We start from the raw sequence: 21,323 nt of genomic DNA, 5'->3' as shown, positions 1-21,323 counted from the left end.
TCAATATAGGACACAGCATTCTACGGGAGGCATTGGAGGGGTCTAAAATGTGTCAGTGACCTCTTTATAGAAAACAAATCTGCCTCCATTGAACAGCTGTTGAAGAAATTTGATAGACCCAGTTTCCATTTGTTATATTTACAGATTAATTATTATATTAAGGGTGCTATCCAACAGTTTTCCAAGAAACCTTTTAACAAGGTGACTGATACCATCATGTCTTCAGACCCAGCAGACAAAGGTGCAATTTCATTTATGGTTGTGCTGCGGTTACCAGTGGGGGGGCCATAAAGTGGTTGCCTTTATCACCCTCCTGGCGAGCAGCTTCCTTTAAGGTGGAAGGAGGCTACTCCGCCCTCAGTCTCAGATAAGGGATGTGCTTTCTAACCTGATGCTTGAACAAAATCAGGTGAAAAAAACTGTCAAAGTGTGGAGATTTTTTTTTGACATTCTTGACAAAACCCCCACACAAGTACAAAATGTATAGGTGTCACACTGCAACTCTGCACAACCCCAGTCATAAACTGGATATACTGGATATTTTTTTAATGTAATCTATGACTCGAAAGGCCAATTAAAATATATATTTCACTAAAAGTATAGTTAAAAACAGAATTGTGAACCCTGTCATAAATGTACTCTGTAAGTATTCTCTGTAGTAAAGTGTTCTCTATCACAGATACATGTCTTATGTTTGTAACAAAGCAAACCGCTTGAAAATCGGTTGAAAATTCAGCGAGTTAATGATGATTTTAATTGGTGGCAGACCTCCTGCCTCCACAGGCATAAGGTGGCGCTTCTTCACTGTGTCAGTATGGCGGCTATGCACGCTTTGCAATGCTGTGTCATATGGGTGTGTGACATTTATGTTCCTCTATAAAGTGTAATATCAAGAAACAGCAGGGGTAAGGATTTTTGTTGTGGGGTGGGAATGGTGTTCTTTTTTCAAGTTTATGTAAGTGTGAAAGAAAGCATTCATGTAGAGCTGCAAGAATTATTTCATTCACCAATTAGTCAGTTGACACACGCTAATCAGCAACTGATTTGATAATGGATTTATTGTTTTGAATTTGAAAAATAAAGAAAAAATACCTTATTAATTACTGTTTTTTCGTACAGTAATTGCGTACGAAAATTCTCCTCATGGGAATTGGTGGTTATGGCAGATATTAGCCAGTTCACCAAAGATGACGGATGGCCTGTAGCCTGTGCAAGTAACAGTTAACTTGACTGATACCTGTAATTAATCAGGGGAAAACCAGTTGAGAGAAAAGCTACTCACACACAATACTGCACAAACACTAGACAAACACAAATAAAATAAGATAGATTGCCATGACATTTGAGACCTTAACATCCCTGAGATTTCAGGTGAGAACAAAGGATTCAGTCTGTCTTTACTCTGTATTTCTTTCAGGGAGCATGCATACTGTATTATTTGCTTAAAAGTGAAAACATCTGTGAAATGGCTTAGAGCTAATTCAGGGTCAGGAATAGCACATATACTTGTCATATCACTGAGAATGAAATCATTAAATCTTCAAAGTCTCTATAATAATGCAGTATGCGGTGGAATATTTTCTTGTCTGGAAAGTCTAATGCTGAAAATTGGACAATGATCACTTAAGTCTCAGACAAGCACACCACAGGCTGTGAAATGATGGGGGCTGTTCGTTAGGATTATGTGTATAAGGTTCTTTTCTTGATTTCTGGTTTCTTGCTAAGTAGGTGAAGAGATGAGATGATCTGAGCTTGAAACAGTGCCCCATCACCCCCATTAGATAGAGAATGTGTTTGTGATGGGCAGGAATATTCCCCTGGATGCCTCTGGGATGAAAGGAATGTTTGTATTTATATAAGTTTGTGCGTACGTATGCATGTATGTATAATTATCGCTTAGCAAATGACAAATTGAACTGACCGCTGTCTATTGGAGTGCATCTTGTCATGCTGCCTCTATCACTATCACTGGCTGGCTACTCAGTGCAAGACCCACGTTAAAATCAGAAAGGGTGCAGTCAACTCATTATCGATGTTTGTATCCTCACTGCGCTCTGAAGAGAGCATGTGATTGGTCAACGCTAAAAAACATGTTGTAGGAGATGTCACACTAGGCGTGCCAAGACAAAAAATTCTGAGATAGTAGATTTTTCCTCGGGGTGTTGTAGGGCATCGCAGATGCTGGACAACAGGCCGCATATCAAAATACACAGGTATAGACGCCTGATTGTCCTTCATGATCGGCCATGACACTGGTAATTCGTCGGCCAAAACATAATCGCCTCAAAATCATTCTAGTTGCATGTCGTCTGATATTGGCATTAGCTGAAGCTGATGGGCACCAGAGTCGCACAGTGTGTTTGGCTAATGGAGCTAACAGAGATAAAAGGGCCAACGAAGCTAACAACTACACACACAGCAGGACTGAGAGTTTATGTTCAGAGGCACATGAAGCTTTAAACAGAGAACTGTAGTTTAACTACAACACAACAACTTCACACACACACACACACACACACACACACACACACACACACACACACACACACACACACACACACACACACACACACACACACATACACAGCTTGGCTAACACCTGGTCGACTGAGGTAATTACTTTACATCCGTTACCAGTTGTCTCTCTGTCATGTCATCAGCATTATTTCAGAGAAGAGCTGACACAAGCAGAACCTAAGGTAATAATATTGTTTAATGGGCAATAAAAAAACAAACAGTATCAAGAACACCCTACATTAGGTGACAAATGAGCTGGCTTATAGGAAATGGCAGCATAAAGTGAGCTCGCTACAGATGCCATAGTAACCGCTCATAGATTGTTGCTACGCCTGCATCATGAGAACAAAACACTGTATGTCATTCAGTCAGATAGTTGTGTAAGTCTGTGTCTTAAAAATGTTGATATCTTCCCCCTTCTCGACTTTCAGCTGTGCAAAATTCAACACTGGTACTATGTTAGAAGGGGCAGAACAGCAAAGCAGCTTTGAAGTTGAAAATTCAGAAAAAGGTGTGTGAAGCTAAAGTGTAAATACACAGACAGAATTTTATGGTTTGCCTGCGCTTAGTTTGATGTTTATGTCTGTTTCTGTCTGGAGAAAACCCACTTGAATAATGGAGGTATATGGACATTCCACATGATCCCGCAGTGCTTACCACTGTGCATCTGGGCTGCCCATCTGTGTAGTTATCCCATTAGAAAGTGTTTCCAGGCAAGAATTCACATGAGCAACAACATCATGACCTTAATCAAGATGTTTTATTTTAAGTGCATATTTTGGTTACTCTTGACGTGTGATGGGTACTCTTCACTGCATTGGGTGTAATATCATACTATCACAGTTTCATCATCATCATCATCATCATCATCATACCAGACTCCATCAATGTTTTGTTAAATCGTGTAAATGTACCCCACTAGTACTTTTAAATCAGTTAGATTTTAAAGATTTTCAGGACTTTTTGAGTCTTGTCCCGAATGGAATGTTGTGCACCTTCTAGTCAATTGCAGGACATGGCAGTTGTAAATTGCAAGGATTAAGGAAGTAAGACAAAGATATATGATTATTCATTTATTATCTCATGCAATGATACTTCTATTTTGTGACTTGCAAATTATACAGCGTTGCTTTTTAATCTTTAGAATTGCATTGACCCCACTGTATTGTTTGATTTATTGCTTTACCAGTAAATAGGGGAAACTGTACAGACACTTAGGCATTTTATTTCTGGAGTACGCTGAAATGATTAATGAACGAAGACAACTGAAGTATTTACACCAACACACAAAACAAGAAACCTAATTAACAACAAAGCTACAATTTGGCAAGCATTCCCTGCCAAACTCAGCAGGCACAGTGTCTGCAGGCTAGTGATGAATTGACCAGTGAGAATGCTGCTTTCTTGCACTGAAAACAATTGCTAAACAGCAGTTTTTGAAGTACAATCTCCACCTGAGTAATGTTCATTTAAGTTCTAATTTTCAGTGTATTGGTGTTAAATAATTGCGTGACATGTTAGATTTGTTTCAGAGGTAGGGTTTTACATATATGAGGGAGGCAGAATATAGGAAACACCTCTCAATGTAATTCAATGATGCAGTTTGTCGCTGAAACTCTTACAGTATAAAATGATTGTACGCTGGATTAAGGTTGAAGTGCATCCATGATGACCACTAATCGTGTGGAGTTAGCTCGGTAATGTACATAAGCCATGAAAGCAACCAGCCAGAAAGAGCTGTTGTTGGACTGAGAGGCTTCATTTACTGGAATCAGTTCGCACCATTGCTGACCTGATGCCAAGCAAACTCAAGTCGCCTGCCATCTTCAAACACATGCTTTGTTGATCATAATAAATTACTATTTTGACATTACTATTTTAACAGTAAAGAATATGCATGTTTGTAATACTCTACTATGCTGCAGTTACAAGTTTTTATTTCAAAACTGCCTGACTGAATTCAGTATATCAGTGTCTCGCCAAAAGGAATAGAATGTTCATGGAAATGTATGTGCTGTGCTTTCTTTTTAGAATATATCCTAAAAAAAACTTTAGCAGATGGCCCATTTTCCTCTCTGTGTATTGTGTCATTCGAAACCTTTTGAAACGTCACCATCCTTCCCCAAAAGTCAGTCCTGGGGCAGAAGGAAAACAGTTGTTAGAGATATTCAGGAAATGAACGCAGGAAGATGACAGTACACAATGCGTGCTGCAGCTGTGCGTTACTATACATCCATTTCTAACCACACAGTACAGTACACGTACACACAAAGGCACACAAAACTCCTTGACAATACAGACACACACACACGCAGATAGAGACAAGTGGAAGAGCTAATAGCAATGATATTGTGATTTTCCAGTTAAAGTACAATGCAGAAACAATAAATTGCCAGTGCGATCGCTTTTTAGCAAAATTCTGAACTCGCCTCTTTATTTTTATTTTATTTCTCTCACACAGTAAATAAATCATTTTCTACTCTCCCTCTGTCTTCTTTTGTTCCTCTCATGAATCAGTCACAGAGTTGTACACAGCAGATGGCGAGACATCTCACAAACTACAACACTGAAATGTGACTCAGTCTCTTCACCAAAAACATGTTGGTTGAACTAAACAAGATCTTGGAATCTGTGGAGGTTCAGGGGAGCCAGTGGCAAGCTGACCAATCACTGCTCAGCAATGTGGACAGTCACATAGAGCTTTCTGTCTGCTATCTTTAAATTGAACCTCTACGGTAATGATGACAGCATTTATGTTTGAATGAGCCATGTCTGCTAATTTTTCTACATGTCATTCATTGTCATTGTCAGCAGCATGAATTTTATCAGGGCTGCAGCTATCGATGATTTTCATCGTAAATTAATGTGTTTATTTATATTTTTCTATTAGTCATTGAATTATTTTACTTACAGAATGTCAGAAAACAATGTATTCTTTTGTTTATCTAATGGTTCAAAACCCAGAAATATTTCTAATTATATAAAACCGAGAAAAGCAGCAAATCCTGTCTGAAAACAAATAACAACTACAATAAACAAATAGTTGAAAATTACATTTCTGGCAATCAGCTGCAATTAATCACTTAATTGCAGTTCTGTATTTTATGTTCAGTTCTTCAAATGTTCAAAATGACAGTAAACATAACATTATTTGTATAAAATGGCCATTGTCACTGTGATGTCATGCACTGTGAATTTGAGCAGCCAGTCAGATGTTTCAACTATCAAACATTTCCAGTTTTGTAATAGCCGACACAGCTATTATGACTTTGCTCTTATTATATACATATTCCTATTATGTTTTTATTGATATTGTTAGAATTAAAATACACACAGATACAACCAAATGGAAGTGCCAAGAACAGTAACATGTGTGATTTCTTTCTGTTATGCAAAACCAATAAATTGCCTGTACAGTTGCTTCTTTAAAAAACATCACTTTTTCTATTGTCCCTCTGTCTTTGCTTTGCTTTGCTCGTGCATCAGTCACACACTTACACACACACACACACACACACACACACACACACACACACACACAGAGCTGTACACAGCAGATGGCAGGACATTGCTCAAATTACAACAACTGAAATGTGACTCATGCTCTCCACAAAAAAAACATGTTGGCTGAACAAAACAGATTTGAGCGAGAGAAAGCTTTTTCCCTTCCTCTGAAAAAGGCTCACTTGTGTTGTGGGAATACTTTAGAATTTGGGGAGGGTCAGGGAACACCGGGGAAGGCTGACTGACCACCGCTCAGTAGCACGGACAGCGATGCGGAGCTGTGGAGAGCTTACCAGTCATGAAAAGCTACTGTCAGACTCTCTGTTTCTCTGAGGGAGCTTTGATAGAAGCATATTTACGGCCCCTTGAGAGAACCATTGTGCAGGTACCTGCACTGTAGCAGAGCTAGCAGCTTCACGACAAGAGGATCTCAGCTAGAGTCAGAACAGACCCAGAGCTGTGCTTTTCATCTCGGCTGATGTTACTGTTCTTAGGCCCTAGATATCTTTTTAAGCTCCAAATACTAGTTCTCAGTCATATACGACATTGTTTTTCTGCTGGTACTTGTCATTGTTACTAATGCAAGAGCAACCAGCAGCTATGTGAAAAAAAAGAAAACTGGGGCTAGAAGAAAAACATGAACATAGCATGCCGACAAGAATCTATTTTATTGTGTGTACTGTGAAAATCCTTAAACCTTAAGCAACAGTTGAAGGCTAATATCTCATACCGATGATCATGTGTGATGCATTAGTGTTACACTTGCACTTGTACTTGTTAAATAGTAACACTGACTCTTCTATTGGACAAGTAGGTGTGTTGTTTACATGATCTCAGCCAGACCAAGGTGAAGGCACTGCGACAATGATGAATGGGAGAGACTTTATTCATCTCAGAAATGTATCCCCAGATAACAGTCTGGATCACCACATAACATTTGTTGCTAAACTGTGGAGTTGAATGTGCTGAATAATGACATTATGGATGACAGACGGTTTGACAGATGACTGTCTTTCAGCTGTTTCCATTTTAGCTTTGTGAGATATGTTTAGAATTTTATTTTGCTTCCTGCTTCCCCATGTTTTTTACAGTTTGAAGGTTATATTAAAGCTGTATTCATGATGTGATTACATTACAAATTCAGTGTATATGACAATGAACTTATAGAGTTTTACAGAAGCATTCACTGACAGGGTCATGGCATTTACAGAAATTTCCACCAACAATAAACTCTATCACATGAGTCACCAGAGCATTCACCGTCTCTGGCAGTGATATAATAGTATTGTGTTCTGTGATTTGTATGTTTTGCTGTCGGTCTGCTTTCAGTTGAGCCTCTGTTGTACAATCTTGATACCAAAAAGGCTGGGACGCTGTATAAAACAAATAAAACAGAATGATGAGATTTGCTAATCCTTTCTGACATATACTCAATTGAAAACAGAACAACAAAATTGTATTTAGTGTCTGATCTCGTCAACTTCATTGATTTCTGTAAATATATGCTTAGTCTGAATTTGAAGGCAGCACATTTCAAACAAGGTTCAGTCGTTCACAAGCAAGGATGGAGGAAGGTTCACCACTTTGTGAACACATAATTTGATAAAGATATTAGTACATGGTCCCAGAAACACAGTTCCTTTGAAAATGATTGCATTCTGTTTCTATCCATGATTCACGCCGTTCCCTTTTTAGGAATCAGGCTTGTAAACTCAGAGATATTTAGTTTACAATGATATAAAACAACACATCCAAAAAAAGCTAGTACTGTACAATGTTTCCTGATGATCAGTGAAGCGATTGAATAATTGCTTCTCTCTCTTTGAATGCTTAAAATGTCATTAATATAATTGTTAATGACAAGAAGAGTTATTCATGCATTATAATATGGTAGTGTTATTGCTGCTATCTGTGTTTTATGTGTTTCACTATCTTGCATTGTGAGCAATTTGATCGACAATTCTGTAAGTTGCTGATCTGTACCCATAATATCCACAGATTCAAGATGAGACATTTTTCTTCCACACCACCCTGTGTCTAGAATGCAAGCGTATTTTGATCAATGGAGTGGTCCGGTTCAGTGCAGGCTTGCGTCTCAGCTGTGTCTCATGGGGGTAACTGCAACCAGGGGCGTTTATTTACGTTTCAAGTATGTTTTTCCGACAGTATATGCATAAACACAAGGATGATGCCCTCGTTTTACAACCTAGGCTGGTCAGAAAGTGCTGCTCTCTCTCAGTATCATCAATTTTACTTTTTGTTTGTGTCTGTCCAGCACATTTTGTGGTGGTTTGTTTTATAGTTTTAACCATAGTGAGGTGGCTGTTTCATATCTTGACACCGAGTCAAGGCATTTTGCTGCTGTGCTGTGACATAACTCCCCCAACATCTCCTACTTCCACTGCCCCCTGACGACCAGTCTTGCCTATTAGCGATCTTGTGTATCCACCATTGGAAATGGAAGTAGAAACAGTCAGCCATACCTATTTATTAATTCACACTTTGCATTGTGCGAATTGTTCCATTGTACAGCGGTTATTGTTTTGCCAGAAGTCAGTGAAGTCTGTAACTCTGAATTCATCACTCCTCTCCATCCCACCCCTCAAACCATACAGTATGTGTAATTTAGAAAATGTCAGAACAGAGAAATTACATGCATCATTCCCTCCAGTTCTGTCAAACTACTGTGCATGACAGACTGATGAGTTGACAGACACACAAAGCTTGATTCATTGTTCCTCTTCAGATTTCCTCGTGGGGGACAAAAATGTAATGACACCAGCATAAGTGAAGGCCTGAAAGTTTTCTGAATCCAAAGGTCCACGCTCTTTGGAGAGAACTATAATGTTTGGGTTGTGGTTTCATCAGTAGTGCCAGGTTGCCAGATTTCCTACTGTTCATCCATCTTAACTCACTGTGTGTAGTATTAAGGGCCTCTGGCCCAGATCTGTCATTCTTATTCACATTCTTTATTCCCTTCTGCCTCATCGACATTGGCAGTAGACTGGGCCCGTCCCAGCTGGCCCATTCTGAAATTGCTTACTGTAGAAACACAACCCCACAGTACAACAGACTGCTACCCCCATGCCAGCTGTTCAGTCCTCAAATTCACCTGATATAACCCAGCTGAGCTTAAGGGTTTTAAAAACCTGCAATGAAAAAATATTCCAAGTTAAAGGGCAGATTGTCTAAAGAACTGTACAGTTGAGACTCGTATTGCAGAACTCGCCTCCATCTCTGGAGTTTATCTTTTCACTTCTGTGACTTCTGGTTTTGCTGTTTTCTGCAATACAGAGATGTGACTCTTCAGAAGGTACTTGGATTAGCTGAAGGAGTTGGACTTCAGGTTAATTTTGTCTCCACCTCAGCCTCCCTCAAAAGCTCCACTGAATGACAACTAGTTATGCAAATGAGGAAACACATTACAATTCTCCCTGACTTTACCGTCACTTCTCTCAGTAAGTTTGCAGAGATAAATTGTAATGGTGGAGTTAATTAAGAAAGTTAATTACAGAAATTTAAGGTTAAAGAGGTGGCCAGCCATTAAATTGATGGTTTGCTGGAATTGTTGACTGTGCTTTGTTTTATTTGATGTGCAGAGCTGAGATTTACTGACTGTCAACAGCGCCTGGACATCCACGAAAACCTTGTTTTGGGGCTGGCCATTTTTGTCTGACCTTCATCTTATTTTGTAGAAATGTCTGTGAGGAATGAGCATTGGTACAAATGTCACAATGATATATGGTCTCTGTGAGTACTTACTTTTGATTGGTTAAAGGTCATTTGATAAAATGATAAAATGACAAAAAAAACAAAACAAAAAAAAACCTCTGACACAGAAGGGGGTTGCCTCTGCAGTGTGCTGCTTTCAATGGTTGATTGGTTTATGCTACACAGTGTTTAAATGGAAATATCAACCTCGGAATAAACATTAGTTTATAACAAGGAAATGTATAAAAACTCCATATCCTGGGCTCAATATTCAGCAACTGGTACATCACATTTGTGATCAGTCCTCCACCGGCTGTCTCCTAACCTTTGATCTGCTTTTGTTTCCTACAGAGACCATGACGACCGCCACCTCCCCCATCCTGTTGAAATGGGATCCTAAGAGTCTTGAGATCCGCACCCTCACTGTGGAGAGGCTTCTGGAGCCCCTGGTCACACAGGTAGTCCTGTTAACTCTGTGATGCAAATGTTAAAAAAGAAGAGTGGCCAAATGATTGATGTTTGACAGATAACCGACAAGTTGATTAATGTTTTTTAATATTCATACTAGAGTTGGGTGGTATCCAAATTTTGATACTGTCAAACTTTCCCCACATTTTCCCGGGGTATATGGTATTACCATGACTAATTAAAAATCACTTTGCAGGGCAGCGTGACATGCATGCAGTTCAGATGGTCAATGCTCACGCGAAGAAGCACCAGTCCTAACTTGTAGCATACCAGAATGACGGGGGGAAACTCAGTTAAAAGCCTCTACCAAGCATTGCCACCCAAACGAAACATAATTCATACCCCACGAAATATGTGCAATATGTGTAATTATATGTGCATGCAACGAAAGCACGAAAATAGCGCACGTCAAAGGGACTGCATCTGCTAATTTCACCACTTCACGCAGACCACAAAAGCCCCGTATCATATGAAAACAGAAAGTCTAATGTCTGATGAAGATGTCTGACTCACACTCACACTGTGCAATGAAAGCTCGGCGAGCTAGCAGCCAAAGAGTAGCAGAAAAAAAAGTTTGCTAAATCATAAGTATGTTTTACCTTTGCTTTTTTTGTGGTCAGAAGTCTCCTCCTATGACTCTGCGTTAGTTTGAGATCAATCACGAAGGTCCTGGTTGTTTACATAAAAAAGAGGGGGTTTCTCGAATGGAGGGAGCGCTCTTCATGCAATAACCTATCTCTGGGGTTACTTCCTTCTGGATCGTCATTGGTGTTTCTATGGTGAATGTGGGCGGGTCGCTGAGCTATTGACCGGCGTAACCACGCAGTTAGTTTCACTGCTCCGTCTCATGAAAGAGCTGAGCACTCACAGAGGACTCTGCTGAGCAGCCCGAAGTGTTATTTTACTGTTTTATTTGCATTTCATACTTTTACGAGAGCTAAGAACAATAGCAAGCAGAAAAAAGGCTGAAAAAGCGTTTTCAACAGAGTTTCTCCATGTGCTTGGACGAAATAACGGTACTCTGCCCAGACATGCCCATATGAGCGCCTGGACATACCTGTGTTAAAACATCTGTAAAACTGCTCAGGTTCTTTTTGTAGCATGTAATTTTAAAAAAAAAATGTAATTTTCACATTTTTCTCGAGTAAAAATTCAACCAGATACATTGAACGGAGTGGACTTCATTTTTGTTATGACGATGCTACAATTATGTTAGACCCCTATAGACCTATATGCACAGCATTTTTTAACAAAGGTAATGAAACTGATACCGTTGCTATTTTTAGATACCGCGGGATACCTTATTACCGGATTACCGCCCAATCCTAATTCATACGAACGGTAGATAAGAACTAAATCCAAGAGACTCGTTTGGAAGTCTGATGGTGTGAATGGTGATGGACCAATAAACCCAAGACACTTGTTATAGCTCAGTATGGGACCAAAATGGATTAGTTTCTGATTGCACTTTTGCTGGATCACTTGTTACAAAGATGCTAAACTGATTTGGGTTACTGCCAAGGTCTTTGGCTCATTGCCACTGACTTTGTTTGGCTTTCCAGCTCAACAGATGGCTGAACATGACTTCTGTCACCGTGGCTCACTGTGACAGTCTGTGACAAGGGTTGGATATCATTTAGATTTTGTACATTCTGATTCAGATTCTGGAATTTGTTTGTTGATTCCGGCCCAACTTTGACCATATCCTGGTTCAGATTACAGTCATATTATTTGAGGTAAAAATAAGCCCATGCATGTATGCCTGCATATAAGTAACCATCTGCAGCTTCTGTTGATTTAGGCTTTGATGACAGAATTTCCACCTGACTCAGAGCAACTGGATTGCAACAGTAACTGATTCCAATGCCAAACATTCCATATTAATTCCCATACTGTGCTTCCATAAAGAAAATTTCAGTGTCTACCTGAAAGGTACTGTTGGAAACAAACTTTCAGAAATCTAAAAATCTTTCCTCTGCTTTGGGAAATAGATAAAACACTATACGCTTAAGAAACTTGGCTGGCAAAGATGTTGACTGCTCGGCATGATGTCACTGTCCCCATCTGCAGTGGTACCAGGTACTGGCACATTCCCAGTGATGGCTCTAATGTGATCACTGGGTGTACCAGCAGCCTCCCCCCATGGTGTGATGTTCTTTGATAGGCTGCGATGTGCTTGTAATTGGAAGTTTTTAATCAAACCCCTTTCTTTTAACCTAATGCAAGGTCTGCAATATAGCAATGGCATCTTCTGTGTGATCTCTGTCCATACATACAACTTTTGGTGCAGCTGAGTCTTCTGTTGCTCCTATATTACAATATGTTTTCAGTTGCGATGTGTATTCCCTCAATTTTTATATTTCTTGAGAAGAGTATTTTTTCCTCCATTCTATTTCACTCTGTTAGGCTAATGTCAGTGTCTTTTTGATGGATTTTTTGCTGGAGGATGTTTCTTTATACCAGTCTGCAGACAGAAAATACCCTTTGGTACATGTTGCATTTTCCCTTGTGTTCCCTTGTATTCATTCATTCTTTGTCAAGCCACGGGTACTTTGCTCTCCATTCATGGTGAGGGCCTGCATGGATTTCAGATTCCAACCGAAACTCAACCTGGCTTCACAAGCTTGTTTCACAAAAGACATCTTGACATGTCACAGTCGGAAAAGCACAGGGGTAATAATTGATGAATTCCATTTCAGGCTCCTGGTACTGTGCATGCTGACTGACTATCACACTGTCACGGTTTACTGGGACACTTATAATATAACAGAGCTATTGTTAATGTTATTAATAACATCCGTGACAACTAACCGAACTTTCAGTCAGAAGCTGCTTAGGTCAGTGAATAGATGCCATTGTTTCACATGATACATTACATTTTTAGTGACTCCTGACAAGCTGTCCCAACAATTCTAGGCCGGATGTGGGGAATGTAACACGTGTAATGACATGCTGAGTGCCCCTGCAGGCAAACCAAAACCTCACCTGTCCCTGCTAGTGCAGTTTTCTGCTACTCAGAACTGCAGAAGTTGCTGAGAAAGGAGGTTTCTATCGATGACCCAGCTCATTTTAACACAGTGCGATGCAAGTGTTTACATGGTAATAGAATAACAGAACACACCTCTTCAACTTTCCCTTGAATCCCACTACAAAATGAAGCAGACTTATTCACAGTAGTAGCTAAAGACTGACTCCAGGTGGGACTGTACCTATTTATTCCAGAAAGACATCCTCGGCAGCGATTCCATTTCTCCAGGATGGCTTAATAAAGCAGCTTCATTGCAGGTAGTGGCTGACCCACTGACAGTGGTGAATATTAGATATGGGAAGGCTGGATTTACTCACAGCCTGACTCAGAACCCGGCCTGTTTACTCCCCTAGAGAATGTTTAAGTTGCGATTGTAGTCTTTTTGCCAGCTTTACTTTTCACAGTGCTTTTATTTTACCTATTGTCAACTTTTTATTTGTGCTTGCTGGGGAAAAGTGATTAATATGGTGTCTGGGTGTATATTAACTTGCACACTGAACCCTCATAAAGGCACTTATTTCAAAATCATTGTTTGACTCAGGAGCAGGACTCCCCAATTCGTCTGCTTACCCCTCATACATTATTTGCAAATCTGATTTCAGTCCCTCTTGTTACTGGTTAATTTATTTATTAAGCTAACCAGCAAGACAGGTTAATCATTCGAAGTTTATAAAATGAGAGGAACACATGAATGCTTCATAAACTTTTCTTCTGACTTTTTAAAACTTATTATGGTGATACATGGATAGCCTTGAAAGACTTCGGTAAACAATTCAATTCAATTCAATTCAATTCAATTTTATTTGTATAGCGCCAAATCACAACAGAAGTTGTCTCAGGACACTTTCCATATAGAGCTGGTACAGACCAAGCTCTTTTATCTACAAAGAAACCAACAATTCCCCCATGAGCAAGCACTTGGCGACAGTGGCGAGGAAAAACTTCCTTTTAACAGGCAGAAACCTCGAGCAGAACCAGACTCTGGGTGGGCGGCCATCTGCCTCGACCGGTTGGGTGAGAGAGGAAGAGCAAGAGAGGGAGAGTGAGACAGACAGACAGACAGACAGACAGACAGACAGACAGACAGACAGACAGACAGAAAAGCAGTCAGAGAGAGAGAGAGACAGAGACAGAGACAGACAGACATCAAAATACAAAAAGCAGTTGTGCAGTTACACATGAAATTCCATTTATGTTGTTTTCCGAATAAGAAATTAAAGTGCTTAAATCAGCAATGAAAATTTTCTGCATTGCAAACATAAGCAAATGATTGTATTACCATAGAATAAAATGTCTTTGTAAGTTATCATCCCATCGTATCCCATTCTTTTGTTACTTTACAAGTAAAGTCATGAATCATTTATGTTTAAGTCCAAGTTGACTTGCGACCCTTTTTGATTTTGTCAAGTCAAGGCTGATTCAGGTTTAGGTTATGTGACTCTTGTCCCTGCTTCCTGCAGTGCCATCTATTCCAACGCAGTGATGCAGACTTAACATTTCTCCAGTGTTATGATGTTCATGTCAGTGTCAAATGAATGCTGTGAAGCTTTCGAATAGCATCTGCGCAAGCATTCATCGCTTGTTGAATCTGCTAAGACAGCACAGTACATGGCAGCATGTGATGCTGCATTTTTTTAAACTGCTCTGAACAAACCTAACATGCTTCACTGCAATTCATAATCATCCTTGTCACCATAACTGCACAAGACTTGCTTGCCTGTCTTTTTTCTAGCTTGTTTTTTTCCTGAAACAGCTCCTTTTGTGCTTGTCCTGTTGCATAGACAAATTCAAGTTCATAAAAAATATGAAAGCATATACAATAAAAGCACATCAAGAGATGGCTGGATCAGAGCAGAAGTTGAGAAAGTGTCTCACTCCTGATTCATTTTATTGGATTTCTAAGCATGAATTATTGCCGACCATCAAACATCACCATCCGTCTCCTTATCCCCGTCTGTATAACTTTATGGGTTTTGGGCTTATTTGCTTTAATTGGATTACATAAAAACTTCCACTGCACCACCATTACTGTTTGCTTGGAAGAAAACCCAGATATGCATTTTTCAATTGGCATCATTGCTCTAGTTTGAATAGCATTGGCATCAGATATCTGAACAAAACGACCCTAATGAAATGAGTTTAGGTGAGCCCAGATTTGTAGGTAGACAGTTGTTAAAGTCCAACCCAGCTGGTTGCCAGTCAGACTCGCATTGCGAGTGGTCTGTCAGCCACATCCTGTGTTTGTTCTCATGAGCGGCCATCAAAGTGACAGGTAGGTAATTGCTTAATCTTAGTGGGACAAAAGCCTGATGAGCTTCCTCTGTTAACACGGGGATCATTATTCCTTTCTATAGCAATGCCCGACAGCCCTTGCTACAAATTATGTGGCTGACCACCAAACTCATTTTTATTTCAAAAAGGATGTCTTCCCCTTGACATTTTCATTTCTTTTTATTGAAATCAACTTTGCTCTTCTTGCAGCAGTGATGCCTGAACTAATTCAGACAGCTTCATTCTGAGTGAGTCTAAATTCCCTCCACAATGCTTATCGATTTAGCCAAAAGATAAAGAATGCGGGTCTTTTGTCAGCACACTCTAGAAATAATTTTCTGATGTTTTCAGTATTATGATCGAGGGGAGTTTTGCAAGCAGTTGCTTCATACTGAGATTAACACCCAGAGATAGTTTGTGGTTTTTGTCTTATAACTACTTTTTAATTAATTATCTGTATCTTTCTTTGTTCCTTTCATCTGAATGTTGCCTTTCTGATTTGATTGATATTACAGTTAATAATCATTCATTATCTACTGCACAGTAACAGTAAAATGCTGCATCAAAGATGATATTGCGGCAAAATGCATTCACCGCACACCTATGGGAATGAGCGCCATTGCCAACTACGGTAGTTCATCTTTTCTGCAATTGCCTTGGAAGTGTGAAGCATTTTCGGATATGAACAAGACACTGTGATTGTTTTTCCTGTCAATTTGGATGATTCAGTGTTTTTGGACGGAATAAAACGTTGCCTCAGGAGGCTAGACAAACAGGCTCACTCTGACATTGCTTGAGATAGGAGGCTCATTTATCATGACCAAGCTTTTCTCACCCCTGCAAGAGTACTGGGCAAGTCCATGGCTAATAATACTGAGGGGCTTACTTTATCACTGTGTATGAAGGCATCGTGCCTCTGATATAGTAAACATTTTTATACTGCAGGCAATAGCAATATTTTTTGAAAGAATTATAGGGAAGTAGCCTTGAGAGGCAGGTAGGAAAAAAAAACAGGCACTATAAGTTGGGCCTCATTTACTACAGTCTAGACTTTATGTATGTTGGTGTGGGAGTGTTGGAGCCAAGAGCAGAAACAAGCTGGCTGGAATGGTATACATGGGCATAAAAAGTGGGAAGGCTTTGATATAACCACAGAAAATGATGACAGAATTTGAAACATCAGCTTTTACTGTCTTCACTCACAAGCAGGCAGTGGATACCCTCATGCCGTGTTCCTCTGGCTCTTGAGGTCTTTCTGTATGTACATATTAATATGAATTTTTGAATTAAACTTTAATGCGAAGATTTAACTTTGGAAGACATAGGTGTTGGCTTCTGGGGGATGGGGATCAACTGCTGACCCCTGTCAGGCATTTGTAATGTGTACGCATGGTCTCGACGGTTGAAGGTAACATTTCATATGGCAGTTAAAGAAATGACTTACACTGCTTGCTTTTATTCCCCTTATTGTAGGAAACATCATTCTATTCTTTGTGAAAGGAGAAAATACAGCTGTTCCGCCATTCTTTGGTCCGACATTTCTGATGGACTGATTCCTCTCCTGCCAGTGAATGTAATAGCAATATCTGGTTGATAATACGCATGTTTGTCTGAAACAGACAGCCTCATCATTATATGGCCTAGTGTAGAATACAGTTCAATGAATCTGAAATGAAGTCAGTAAATACTTAACAATGTTTGTTTTAATTATCGGAACTGTAAAGGCAGTATTACATTATTGTCACATTATTTAACATTTTTGGCATACTTGTGCACGTGGGTGTATCTGAACAATCTAAATGATAAAGATTGAACTTTTTAATAAACAAATCAAGCTGCCAAATAAATTGTGTCACATTAGTTATGCATCATTGCACATGTTGCACATGACAAACAGACATTTTGAACTCAGTTTAAAAATGGACTCACTGTGTCTGCTGTATAGGCTAACAGTGACTCCATGTCAGTTTATTATTGTGTACTGACATTGACCATTAACCAGCCATTCCATGTGTCTTGGGGCTTGTCCTGCTGATACAGTTGATTTGGATTTGTCCTGTGTTAAAGTGTGCTGATCCCAGAACTTGCAACTCTCGCATCATGTAGTTTGCCCACTGTAATCGTCTCACAGCAGGAGCTACTAATGAGGTAAAAACTCTCCAACCCAAATATTCAGGGTGAGAGGTGTATCAAGGCTTTATCAAAGCTTGTATGTCTACTGTCAAACCTGATTTTATCAGAGAAGAGAGAAGAGTTTTTCTCTTTATCTGCCTCTCTCTGTCTCCCTCCCTCACAAACGTTGAATCTATGTTTTTTATCTTTTCATTGCTGTGTTCGTTTATTTAGTCTTTGCTTTCACTTCTTGCTCACTCATTCCACGTCATCTTAACTTGTTATTTACTTTCGAAGAACGACTGACAAGAACAACTATAAATATCCCAATTCCAAAAAACGGAGACAGCCAGCAGAATTCTTTTAATGAGCTAGTCAAAAGGAGTTGTCCTGTTGTTGTTGGCAGTTCCACCAAAGAGATATTTCCCCAATATTTTTTAAAGCATAGATTAGAGAAAGCCAGAAAAAATTATACAGATTTCTGTAGCAGAACTTTTTTTTCTTTTTTCCTACCGCACTAATTATTACACAACACCTCTGATTTATGTTGTGAACCTTTTGAGGGGCCTGACCAGTAGGTAGGAAGCCACCACTGTATATAAAGTAGAGTTCTACCTCTAACTTGACCAGCCACATCAGTGAAATGCTGCTTACATGTCATAATATATCGCTCACAGTGGCCACTTTTCTGCAGAATGAGTACTATTATTTTGATTGTACTTTTTACATTGTTGTATTTGTACTTTCACTTAAGTAAAGATCTGAGTGTGTCTTTCATCACTGATCTACTGATCAACTATTGGCCCTTTATTTAATTAATTTTAAGGAAAGCCCAAAGGATGCAATTCAAATACTCATTTTGCTTTCCATTTCTCAAAGAGAGTCTTGCAAAGACTATCATCTTCTGCCATAAAACACTCCTGACTCTAACAATTATTGTCTGTTTTCTTCGGCCTTGAAATTGTGGATAAATTTTATTCAAGATGAATCTGCAGTCTGAATTTGGAATACTGCATAATGACTAATTACTGTCAAAGGTCTTTGTGTGCTGAGGCTGTTTAATTATTATGCAGTTGGATGCAGCAGCTATGGCTCTCTTTTACAGTTAGTCTTTGAATTTGATTTCTCGTTATTGTTATGTACGTTGTAGCATTCCCAGCTGACTGATGGTCGAACTATTCAACTGATGGTTCACAAAGTTTTATTCATGAGAAGATCTATGGAAGAAGCAAACAAATTGTTACCATCCTCCCACATATGATAACAGCCTTTTACAGTATAGCTTTGCAAAAATGTAACAAAACTATAATAGCATATTTATTTATATTTAATTCAATTCAATTTTTTCAATTCAATTTTATTTGTATAGCGCCAAATCACAACAGAAGTTGTCTCAGAACACTTTCCATATAGAGCTGGTACAGACCAAGCTCTTTTATCTACAGAGAATTCCAACAATTCCCCCATGAGCAAGCACTTGGCGACAGTGGCGAGGAAAAACTTTTATTTATGTTTCAATCATGAAATTATCACCTTTTGACCACTATGACAATCTCTGATAGAGTGCTAAAGTTAAACATTTTAACTCAAAACAAATTATCTAAACATAGATTTCACAATTCCTGCACACCCCAAAATATCTGCCTTTTAGAACAATAGAAATGCATGTAATGATGCTAGTACAGCCGTAAGTTAGTAATCTTGATAGCCAAAAGACACGAGCATAAAACTCTTCAAAGCTACAAAAGAATACCACAATATAACTTAACATTAAACATAGCATGAAATGAAGTTATGACCTTCTGCCTTTATCAGCCAGGTGCTAAACTAATAAAATATCCTTATTTTAACGTTAGATGCTCTTACGCCGAGCTTAAAGCACTTCCCGTCTACAGTGCTGTTTATTTTTTTTTCCCCCGCCTTCACAATAAATATCTTAATGGACAAATATTGATCTAACTTTCATGAAACACTGGTAAGATGAACAAAAACAAAACAAAACAAAAGAAAACAATAACCACCAATCATATTAAAGGTCATTTACATACATGCCAATTAGATTATATTGATGCTCAATAAAAAGTCTTGTCTGATGTTTTCCATTTAGCAAACAAGATGAATACTCTAGCCATACTTTTTTTATCCACTGTTGGTGTAAGTGCACTATCAATTTTCCGTTTATTATTTTATATGCTGCCTTTATGTCATCTTTAATCTGTCAGCCTGACATATCTGGTAATCCCCAAAGAAAAAGTTTTAGCTCTTACAGGGTTAAAACATGACACGAGTACCACTTGTACAAAACAAAGTGGATTTACCCCCTGATCTCTCCGCCCTAATTCCGCCTCTTGGACGGGATTTCCACCATTGGGATGTTTGGCCGTGGACATTCTGCCTCCATGTGAGGCAGAGAAGAGCCTCTCTTGTTGCACTTGACTGTCTGCTTTGCCAGACCAGAGAGAGCTATCAAGACATGTCCTAGTTAGGGTTTCTTCCTTTAGGGGCTTCTGTTTCACCTGGTTGCTTTTGATACTCTAACATGGATTCATTCATGGTGAGTACTCATGCCAACCTCGTCAGTGCAACTAGTTTCTCTTAATGAATGTCTTTGAAGATTCTCATTTATCCAGGTCATGGTACTTCAAAGCTCTTTACAAAAGCAGCTGGACTTGCGTGAGGTTCTTGAAGATGTTTCTCCTCTCATCCAAAAGGCTTCTGCAGTTCTAACTGACTGGTGGGCATTTATCCTCTTGCAGGATCATTCACACCTTGGGAGTTGTTAGGGTCATGTGACCCTATGATGATGGCTGGGTGTGTCAGTGACTTACATGTGACCTCAATGACCTCAAAGGTATGAATGACCCTGTGAGAGGATAAATGCCTGGGACTCCCCACGAGTCAGTTAAAACTGAACAAGCCTTTTGGATGAGAGGCGAAACGTCTTCTGGAGCCTCAGGCATCTCTTAATGAATGTTTGATAGCAGAGGCCATCTCTTATGTATTAGTTCTGTGTCTCAACAGAGCTGGAAGGTGGTCTCCTCTACATGCACAACCAATTCTGGTCCAGCACTGCATAAAGTTTTTCAGATGTGAATAACAATTCTAAACTGTGTGTATACACTGATAAATCTGCAGCCACTCCAGGTCTTTGGTTCTCTTTCATTGTCACAACGGTAAAAGCGAACACTGGGTTGATAATGAAGGCCTTTAGGAACAAGTCCTGCTTTCAAGCACTAAATGAAAGCATGAGGTTACCAAATATAGTGAATTGACAGACAGCATAACATGAGTAAAGTGCTGTATGTGTTGCTGCTTGTCAGTATTTACATGAATTATTGATTTGTCTGGGTTTTGGGGTCCGTGGGACAAAGGTGGATATATCCTTACCCTTCTCTTAGTTTTCTCAGTTTTTAACTTGAAAGCTTTTTTCTTGTCATATTTAACTTCACAGCTTGGTAACAGGCTAGCAGGGCACCTGAAAGGCAGAGTTGACTGTCAGCAGTGTATGCTTTAACCCCCTTTGTTTTTGTATATCATGCAAAGCCAACATTTGGCTCCTAGTATTGGCACCTGACACACATACGCACATGCACTCTCTAGTCGAGGGGCTTAACATAAAGGGAGGGGAGACGACGGCGGCAAGGGGATTAAGGCTTCACGCTGCATCACTGTCATAATCCATTAAGCTAGTGGAAAAGGAGGAAGCCTGGAC

At 39.4% G+C, this 21,323-nt stretch overlaps 1 protein-coding gene across 2 annotated transcripts in view; it reads left to right on the top strand.

Annotated features, from left to right (window-relative positions):
* The window catches only part of ctnna2 (catenin (cadherin-associated protein), alpha 2), a 315,779-nt gene that overhangs the window by 17,536 nt on the left and 276,920 nt on the right, over positions 1-21,323 (top strand). Inside the window, exon 2 of one of the 2 annotated variants that reach the window (XM_070971232.1) lies at positions 10,084-10,190. In XM_070971232.1, coding sequence (XP_070827333.1) covers positions 10,089-10,190 — 102 coding nt within the window. In that variant the 5' untranslated portion in view covers positions 10,084-10,088. Of the gene's footprint in view, positions 1-10,083; positions 10,191-20,039; positions 20,166-21,323 lie in introns of those variants that run through there. The other variant, XM_070971240.1, reaches the window with a different exon arrangement.

The sequence above is a fragment of the Chaetodon trifascialis genome, chromosome 2 (genome assembly GCF_039877785.1).
Source record: "Chaetodon trifascialis isolate fChaTrf1 chromosome 2, fChaTrf1.hap1, whole genome shotgun sequence".
Taxonomy (NCBI): Eukaryota; Metazoa; Chordata; class Actinopteri; order Chaetodontiformes; family Chaetodontidae; genus Chaetodon; species Chaetodon trifascialis.
This window is presented reverse-complemented; position numbering and strand designations above follow the sequence as displayed.